This window comes from Carex rostrata, chromosome 20, assembly GCF_964058835.1.
Source record: "Carex rostrata chromosome 20, lpCarRost1.2, whole genome shotgun sequence".
Lineage (NCBI taxonomy): Eukaryota > Viridiplantae > Streptophyta > Magnoliopsida > Poales > Cyperaceae > Carex > Carex rostrata.
The window spans coordinates 6,024,654-6,035,033 of NC_135937.1; the positions used below are offsets into that span (position 1 = coordinate 6,024,654).

The 10,380-nt window shown below is 33.1% G+C and overlaps 1 protein-coding gene across 4 annotated transcripts; it reads right to left on the reverse strand.

The window, feature by feature from the left end:
• Positions 1-1,645: 1,645 nt before the first annotated feature.
• Positions 1,646-8,380, reverse strand: LOC144572847 (uncharacterized). Of its 4 annotated transcripts, none has more exons than XM_078322522.1 (10): positions 8,276-8,380; positions 7,322-7,454; positions 6,892-7,155; positions 6,665-6,799; positions 6,431-6,565; positions 6,289-6,335; positions 3,772-3,908; positions 3,360-3,472; positions 3,112-3,280; positions 1,646-2,145 (listed from the first exon to the last, which is right to left on the reverse strand). In XM_078322522.1, exons 2-9 carry the CDS (start codon positions 7,413-7,415, stop codon positions 3,144-3,146), a joined length of 1,062 nt encoding a protein of 353 aa, XP_078178648.1. In that variant the 5' UTR covers positions 7,416-7,454; positions 8,276-8,380; the 3' UTR covers positions 1,646-2,145; positions 3,112-3,143. The 4 variants fall into 4 exon arrangements, with proteins under 4 accessions (XP_078178648.1, XP_078178649.1, XP_078178650.1 ...); XM_078322523.1 differs by lacking the exon at positions 8,276-8,380 and adding an exon at positions 8,173-8,265; XM_078322524.1 differs by lacking the exon at positions 8,276-8,380 and having other exon boundaries at positions 6,892-7,143.
• Between the last annotated feature and the right edge of the window lie 2,000 nt (positions 8,381-10,380).

Here is a 10,380-nt window from a genome sequence, read left to right on the forward strand (position 1 = left end):
TGATATTTATTTTCTGATCTAGCATTTACATTTTTTTTCTTAGTTTTTTGTCATATGCTTACTAGCAAGGCGTTGATCGATCTCTGTTTAGCTTTATTATAGAAATTAATTTGATTTGTACTTGTATTTCGTAAGCATAACATTGTACTTTCTCTAATATGTATTATTGTTGAAGATTAACAAACAAAATACAAAAATTACAAAAATTAGAGATAATATCTTAGATAAACCAAATAAAATTTAAAGGTGAAATTTTACAAAATACCTTCTAACTTTTTTTCTATTTTTACCGAATTTATCATTTATGAATATTTTTCCAACAATACTACTGTACACTATACTTTATATTTTTATTTCCTCTCTAACGACTATAAACCTCTGTATCACTATGAGTAAAACTAGAGCGTGATGCTCATCAAGAGAGTTTGGTGAGCACAACTCCAAAAGTATATCGGATTGACTTCAAACAACAAATCTAAACCGTTGAAATCTATGTACTTCATAAGTGATGCATGTACATGTAAAATTTTGAAAGTTTGGAATTCATTTGCTACAAGGTCAAGCGGTCAAAGAAATGATTTTTTTTATAAATTATTTTATGAGTTGTTTTATATATTCATTTTTCATCATTTTTTGACCGCTTGACATTGTATCAAATTGATTCGAAACTTTCAAAATTTTGCATGTACATGCATCACTCATGAAGTACACAAACTTCAACTGTTTGGATTCGCCGTATGAAGACAATCCGATATAGTTTTGGAGTTATGCTCACCAAACCTTGTTGGTAAGCACATCACACCTTGCTTTGCTCGTATCACTATATGTAGGCTGATAAGCCCTTGTAAGAATGTATGATCGATTAATAAAATATTCCATCTTTAATTCTAATAATTCTAAATATGTGCTGGATCTTATCATAAATTAGTATAAATAACATGGATTTACCTCTTCTATTAAATATTTATATTCTTATAATTATAGTATATTTTCTGTGCTTACTGGTAAGTTATTATTATTAATTACTTCTTTATTTATTGATCGATTTGTGTAAACTCTTAATTATTCTTTCTCTGATATGTTTTCTTGATCTATGATTGATCTAGTCATTAAAGTCATTGATTAATTATATATTGTTTATATTTTGTTGGTTGGTTAATATCAAGAAGACCAGGAGAAGGAGTGTTTATATTTTGCTGGTAGGTTATTACCATTAATTCCCGATCCTGACTGATACTATAAACACTAGAAATTAAGTTGAAAATATAAATCTCTGTTACACTAACTTCATTGGAGATGAGGTTTCATTCTAGCATTTGTAGTGTACTATAGACACCAGAAATTGAGATATAAACATCAAAATCGAAAGTATATAAACCTGTTATAGTCACCGGGATATAAAAACCAGAGTTTGATATAGTATAATTTTATTTTGAGTACTACCTTATCCATATATTGATCGAATAAAAAAAATCTTATACTTGTGTTAGAGCATCTACATCCCAGCAACTCATTGATATCAAACATTTATCCCATAACCGTACTAGTGTAAATCACCAACTGATTGATATCAAACATTGATAAAACTTGAAGAAACAATTCAAGAATATGGTTCGAAATAAAGAGATTATTCAACACCATATGATGTCCATAGCTACCAATTAAATCACTGATAAAATTTGAAAAAATAGCTTTATCATGAAACATCCAATAAATTTAGTAGCAGAGCAAGTCACGAAAATGAGTCATAAAATGGTTCTACTGCAAAGCAAAAGATGCAAGCAGCATAAAATAAGCCCACAAATTACTAAAGAAAATCAGAGATAAAAAATTCATACAATAACACCTAACTAACCTGACATTAATAGACTATTCAAGTAACTCAACTGGACCAAACAATAAATTTGTTGCCACCAAGTAAGGAGAGGATATGTTTTTTTTGAACCATGGAAAGACAGAATTAATGAAACACAGTGGAAGGATAATATAAGATGTGTTGTCTTTAGCTCAGCTAGACTCTTCTCCACCAGTGTATTCACCAATTGCTTTGTTCTGAAATTTATGCACTTTTAACTCAACCTCAATTTCATCTTGCTTCTTGATCGAGTTGCTTCTTTCTTCGTGTTCTTTCATGTCGCATTCAATCTGCCAGTTCAAGGGAAGAAAAAACATCATACCACAAATAATTAAGAGAGAATTTTAATAAATGCAACATAGTTCCTACACTTTCATCAAACACCTTGCATGGTCGGGATCATGCCAGATCACTACTAACCATTAGCAAGTAACAAAACCCGGATTACAAGTTTATGACAGTCAAAACAAGGCTGGTTCGTAGATTGCCTTAAAACAAAATTTAATATATATAGTTCTTCACCTGTAATCTTTGATTAAGCTAGAATCTTATTTTACCAAGTTACCTGGAAAATCTTCAGATTTCTCGAAGAACAGTGAAGACCAAACCAACTATGAAACCCATTATCATAATATGGTCTCTTAGTGTCTCGTGCATTGTTTAACCTAGTGTCAACTCTATTTTGGACTTTTTGTTTCTAAAATGTTTTAATCTATTAGTTATTTTTTATTAATATATTTTATCTATAAAGAAATACTAGTTTTATTTTTAACTTTAAGATAGTTAAAATATATAGTCGTTATGACTGTACATTTTTAATACTAAAGTAGTTACTTTAATAAAAAAATATTATATTTATAACACTTAATTAGTTTTTTTTTAATGTTTAGTACTTTTTTAAGGCCTTTATAGTAATAATTTCCAATGTGAGTTTGATAAACAGCTTCAGATTTGTATATCTAAAATCCAACAAAAAAAAAAAGTGTATATATATGCTTTTGAATTGTCTAGTTAAAACTTTCATGTCCAAAAATGAAAAATACACATGAAATGAAATGAATGTTATTTATTTCATGTTAGAAAAATTATTTGTTTTGATTTTGAAATTTACAAAAGCAGTGTATTATATAACTTTTACTTATGTTAAGGCCTATTTTAGATAGGGTGCAACCGTTAAATCGAAGAAATTTTGTGTATTTCTATAGTTTGACATTAGAATTGTAGTTCTCCAAAACCCTAACAGACAACAGCCGTACCTGATTGTTTAAACTTTGAAGCCTGATTAAAGTTAGTCGACCTCTTCCAACTTCTGACAGAGTCTTGCGAGAATGATGGGTAATGCTACATCAGGCTTTTTTTGGAGCATCTCCACCATCTCTAGGCCCTGCTCGCCATAAAGAATTTCAATGCACCTTCTGTTTTGCGCTATTTAAGAAGAGGCAAAAAATATTAATTAGTCAAAAAGTCGACAAAATTTGTAACAAATATAAAGTGATAAACATGCCTGAAAAATAGTTCTCCATAAGCTTGCCCGAGCCACAGTTCATGTCGTTTATCCATACCTCCACCTTCTTTATCGTGGCTCGGACAATCTCTAAATACATGTCAAGTTCAAACCTATTTCAGGGAAAGAAATTACACATTAATTTAGGTAAAATATGGAAGTGTGGATGATATGAAAGCAGGGGCAGAGCCAAGCTTCCTAACTATAGGGGTCAAACACATAATGGGGGGCAATCATATAAAATTTTCATGCTAAGAATGGGGGTCAATTTACAGTACCATGATATTTTACTCTAAATTATATAGAAAATTATACATAAATACAAAAAAATCCAAAAAAAATGGGGGTCAATTGATGCCCATTCACATAACTTACATCAGCCCCAAAATGAGAGCAAAATAAAAGGGCCTACCTCATGTCTTCATTGTGGAGGAGATCTTTTTCGTGGTTACTGAGTTTTCTGTGGTAAGTAATAGGTCGGCGTACCAACCTAACTTTGTCATTTAACACAGACCGTTCCAGGTCAGTTCGGTTTGTTGAAGGAGGCTCCTTAATTTTACAAAAAAAATAAAAGTCAATGTAAAAATATATTAGCATACAGATACACTTAATTTCTGTGGAGACAGTTTACTATTTGTTGTTCTACATGTAATAATTAAGTGCACTGAGGAGCCCATTCATACAAGTGTAGCAGCAGTAGGGGTGAAAACGGATAGAATACGGATCAGATAATGATAAAACCATATTCGTATCCGTTTTTATTTTCCGGATACGGATACGAATCGGATATTAATCGGATACGAATACGGATCGGATATTAATCGGATACGAATACGAATCGAATATTAGTCGAATACAAATACGAATACGGATATAAATCGAATTTCTAATTCGGATATATATATATTACAACAAGATTGTAACATCAGTGGAGTGAATTAAAATTTTTAATTGTAAAACAACAAGTATCCACATTTGAAATCAGAACAAAACTAATTAACTAATGTGTTATTTAATAAAAATATATCCGAAAAATTCAAAAATCCAGATATCCGAAAAATTATCCGATTATCCGAAAAATATATCCGAAAAATGAAAAATTCGGATATTCGAAAAATCAACGTATCCGGATTCGGATAATTATCCGAATCCGTATCCGTATTCGCTTCCGAAATTAAACCGAATTCATATCCGGATAATTCGTATCCGGATAAATCATATCCGTATTCCGTATTCATATCCGCAAATTATCCGTATCCGACTATCCGAATCCGAAAAATTCGAATACGAATCCGAATTCGTCGGATAATATCCGACCCGTTTTCACCCCTGCTGCAGCAGATCTAATACAAAAAATAAGCACATTAAAAGCACCAAAAAAAAAGAAAAGGAAACCAATAAATTTGGTAAGGGCATCAAGTCATTATAGTTTCACGTGGTGCATGATTGGGATTCATATCAAATCAATCAGGTGGAAGATTTGGGTTATCGGTCTCTCAAGTTTATTTTGGAGTAGTGGATCGAACTGCCATGTCAGCAAGGTCATGTGATATATGGTTCTGGACTATTGGGAACTGGCTAGGTGAGGTCTTCACGCAGGTATGGTTGGGTCTCATTCGTCCTGCTCTATCCAGGTTGTGTAATGTGTACAGGTCAAGGTCTAGTTAAAAATAGGTCAGTTCGGATGATCCAGGATTCCAGGTTGGGTAATGTGTTCAGGATGTAGGTAGATCAGTTCTGATTGAGTTCAAGAAAGTGTATGGGTCGGGTGATCCATCAAGGTTGGGTAAGAGTTTGAGAACTGCAGTTGGGTAAGAGTTTATGAATCTGCCATCACTATATATGTCATGAGTACACCAGAAGTGTACCAGTTCTTTTGGAGACAGTTGTCTCAAAATCATGCACTGCTGGGAAAAGGCAGGCTCATGGTTGGATTAAAGTTGCGGATTGATCTGGTTTAGTGTAGGTAGGGTCCAGTTCATGGATAAGAGTTTATGAATCTGCCGTCACTATATATGTCATGAGTATACGAGAAGTGTACCTATTCTATTGGAAACAGTTGTCTCAAAATCTGCCGTCACTATATATAGTGTAGGTAGGGTCCAGTTCATGGGTAAGAGTTTATGAATCTGCCGTCACTATATATGTCATGAGTACACGAGAAGTGTACCTATTCTATTGGAGACAGTTGTCTCAAAATCTGCCGTCACTATATATGTCATGAGTACACGAGAAGTGTACATCAGTACATCTGATTCAGGTCAAAATCTGCCGTCACTATATATGTCATGAGTACACGAGAAGTGTACATTGGTACATCTGATTCAGGTCAGGTAAGACACACAAGTCAGGTGTCAATGGTCGAGTCGTCCTTCAAGGTCAGATTAGAGCTTTTCACCTCCAGTGGCAGTACACACAACGCACAAAATTTTTTATAGCATGGCACACAAGAAGTGTACCTGTTCTTTTGGAAACAATATACTCAAGAGTTCATCAGTATATTAACAACTAGCGATCCAAATCAACAAGTGTACCTGTTCTTTTCAATGCCATAGTACACAAGAAGTGTACCCGTAAGACTTAAACTTGCCTGAATTGAAACATAATCACATCCAGATAAGAAACATCCTACCGACCAAATTTAAACTGATAGACTTGACTAGACCAAACATATGTCACATTTCAAATTGCATCAATTCGAGTGTAATCAGTACTTTTCTTATATGACTTTTAGTAACACATGTAGTTGATAATCATGAAACCCAATATTATTAAATAGTAATAAACCCAATTATAATTGTATTACTGGTAAAATCCCAGCATTCACTTTCCCCACAATCATGAAATTGAGATAAGTAATACTTATCTAAGAGCAATCATTCACACAACAGTAATCATAAAACTGGAGAGATTAGATACAATAACTGACCTCGACAGGCAGAGTGCAGTAACTAGGCGTGAGATAAGCATCATGCACTGGTTTCGCCCATTTCAAAAACTCAGTACATCAATAAAATCAAAGAATACATAAAAAAATTTGGAAAGTGGAAAGTGGAGAGTTCAGGGCTCACCTTGTTGGGAATTGTCCGGTTCCTTGTTTTGAAGGAAAGGAATTCTCACAATTAACTTGGATCTCTTCATTTTCTCTCCCTCTTTTCCTCTCTCCTCCCTTTCCCTGACCTCTTTTCTCACAGCCATCCAAGATTCTGCACATTTCACCCATTTCAAAAGAACTCGGTGCATCAATAAAATCAAATAGTAAATAAGAAATTTGGAAAGTGGAAAGTGGAGAGTTCAGGTCTCACCTTGTTGGGAATTGTCCGGTTCCTTGTTTTCAAGGAGAGGCATTCGCACAGTTAATTTGGATCTCTTCATTTCCTCTCCCTCTTTTCCTCTCTCCTCCCTTTCCCTCGCCTCTTTTCTCAGAGCCATCCAAGATTCTGCACATTTCACTCATTTCAAAAGAACTCGGTGCATCAGTAAAATCAAATAGTAAATAAGAAATTTGGAAAGTGGAAAGTTAAGTGCTCACCTTTTTTGCAATTGGCCGGTGCATTGTTTTCTTTCCCATCAACACCGTCTGTGGCCATCTCAGCCCCGTGCTTTTCAAGGAGAGGGATCCTCACAATTAAATGAGTCGGCTTGACAGAAAGAGGGAGAGGGAGCGCCTTCCTCTTCTTAGACTTCTTCACGGGTGACAAAAGTTGCTCGACCTCGGCAGCCTCCAGTGCCTTTTGAGTTTTTCTAGTCAAACGCTTTGTGCGCTTGTCCACTGGTGTCCTCTCTGCAATAAAAGCTAATTCTTGAAATTACCAACAGAGGTAATAGTACTTAATCAAAAGGACCGAACAATGTACCATTTCTGTGTATTTTGAACTACTTGACAAAGTCGACAATAACAGACAAAGCTAATAGTGTTCATTGCTATAATTGTAAAAGAGACTCTGGAGTTCATGCAGTACCTTGTTCAGACAGCTTTGGATCTAAGCCAAGCCGCAGCATCGCATCCTCGGTCTGTTTTACATTCAGCTTTGCATTTTCACCTAGATTTAACATGGTTTCGGAAGTTTGTATTTGCTCTGGGGTAGGCACAAACTGGTAACAAAGAGTTCAAAATAATTGATTTTCTTACTATAGAATCTCATGAGTCAAGAGTACAAAATGCTAACAAGACTAAACGGACAGTACCGGTACTAGTTCAACTTACAACGCAAGACTAAACAGACAGTACCAGTACTGATTTTAGGCATTGTACAGTTCTTGTTTTACAAAAAAATAAGACCGCTTGCTGCCTTACTACTGCTTTTTAGATTCAAGTCTTGAAGGCACATATACGAAATTGTAAGTTAAACTAAACAAATTGTAACAATAAGAACGCTTGCTACTTTACATCCCCTCCCAAAATTATTATAACATCAACCAACTCAGATGTGACATTGTTAAGCCTAAGATTTCAGTTCACAGATAGGCAGTATATTAATGTATATGCATCTCATCTTTCTTGAAGATTTATAATTGCTAAAGCTACTAATCACGTAAAACATCAAGAGCAACCCATATTTTTATAAGATAACAAGCAATCAGTTAATAAGCAATTCAAGCAACCCCTCAAACAAATCAAGCAATTCAAACTAAGCGAACAACCAACTTAAGCGACATTTCGAACTAAGCGAACAATTCACAGTTCAAGAATAATGGATGTTCTGCATGCATGGGCTGTGCAAGAAAGGTGTGAAATTGAGAAGTCAATGGATTTCTACATGTCATGATTAATAAAAAGCATCAGCCTGATACTGTAATTTCTCAATTTCACCTTTGTTTTTATTCTCAATTTCTAGAGGGCATCGCCCCTGCCCCTTTCTACATTTCTCAATTTTACCTTTATCGTCTAATAAAGGGCATGTTAGAAATTTCACCTCTGCTTATCTGGTGCGTTTCTACGCGAGAGCGGGCGACGCGATTCTGTCTGAGTCGAATGGGTTTTTCTCTCGTCTCTGACGAAGATTCTTTCTTTTATTCTTCATCTGATGTGGCTTCCGTGGGTGGAAAAGATATCCTCTGAGATATCTCATATTTTGCGTGACTTAATGGAAAATCTCAATCGTTCAAATACGTTCTGCACGAATCACATGGTTTATATATAAAAGGAAATATTCTATTACCTCAGAGTATATACACTCGACAAAAAGCTGAATTTTTTCATAAACCATAATTAATAAAACGAATTTTACGGAACCAATATGATTGGTTTTTTTTTTCAAAAACCATAAGGACCGTATGGTCCATACGATCTCCAAAATTGTATTTTTTTTTTTTAGACCATACGGTCTTACCATTTTTTTTTTTAAAACAAAAATTTTTTAAATTTTTTTATTTTTTATATTAAAATATTATAAATATTGAATATATTTCTTTAAAAATAGATGAAATATAATATAATTTGATTTATTAGAAAGACCGCAACAAATAACCCGGATCAATATTTTTCAGATCGGATTTTTCACGGCTGTAAGAAAAATTAATATATTTCTTTATGTGCCGTTCAACATGATATTCATACTAAAATATGGTTAGGGATGAAATTTTATAATTTTTGGAAAAAATTTACTATTTTCTAAGATGGGTAGAAAATCACTGTTTTTTTAACGGTTCAAAAACAGTGATTTTGTACCTATCTTAAAAAATAGAAAAAAAAATTTCATATCTATGCATATTTTAGTATAAATATTTTATTGAACGGTTTGGATCGACAATTTGGACTTTGAAAACGAAAATATGAAATATGAGGTATGATGAGGTATGAAAAAAATGAGGCATTGGAACCCTCCTCAAATAATATAGATTACATCTAATTTCTCTTTTATTATGTGAATTTTAAAATATTTTATAAGAACTAAACATAAAATGCACGATTCACTTGCAATAAAGAATCCAACTAGTAGACAACATACAAATCAAGTAAATTTCACCATTTCAAGATTTGCTATTTTTAGTCTTCAATTTTGATGTGCAATAATTCTACATATGCAACATATATATTTTCATCATGTTGTTATCAGATTTGCTTTCTATAACAACAAAAGGTATTATGCATACTTTTGACATATGTGTTTAGATTACTAATCCAAGTAGATTGGACAGCTGTAGAACAGTCACCAACTATCCATCTTTCTGTTTTCTAATAACACACTCCTTTGTCAAACTTTTCTATTAATATACTTACTCTTTTTATATACTAATTAATACTATAGATGTATTACACAACCACTGTTCTTGTCTTATTAAATGATGGGGTCAACAGAAAATTTGGAAACTATTCTGGATAATGACATATATATTCAATAACATATTGTTTAAGATATTTGCATAAAAGTGATTCCTTCAAATTTTATCACTAATTTCTATTGCGCCTAAGAAGTCTATAAATATATCTTAGATAAAGGGTTTCTATATATCTTTTAATTTAACAAAATTAGGATTAATTTAAGAGCAATTTGGGGGTAGATATCTGCAAAAGACACAAAAAACTCATTGAAGATCAAGACAGACTCTCTAGGTGTATTCCTTCCATCTTTGTATCTTCTATTAAGTTGTATTGTCTTTTTTATTCGTTTTCACTATTAATTTACTTGTGAAAAACTAAACAACTCGTCCTCAGAATTATGGCTTGTAAACCAGAATTCTTATTATAGTTTAATTAGTCAAAAACACTTTTTATATTATCTTTTGTGCTTAATTTGTTTTTTTTTCTGTATTTTACTTTGTATTATTGTTTAATTTGGAGTGTTCTAACCTTGTCCACGTTGGTGGTAGTCACACCATGTACTTAGACATTTAGGGTTGACCAAATTAGGGTTAGGATACATGAATCTAGACCTAGAGTTGATAGGCTGAAGGGAAGAAACTCTTTGTTGAAACAAATTTTGAAAACTTAGGAGTAATGAATATTCTCATGCTTTACTAATAGAGACACTTTAATTATCCCAAATATGGGAGTAAAAAGAAAGTACGTAACTGTGAA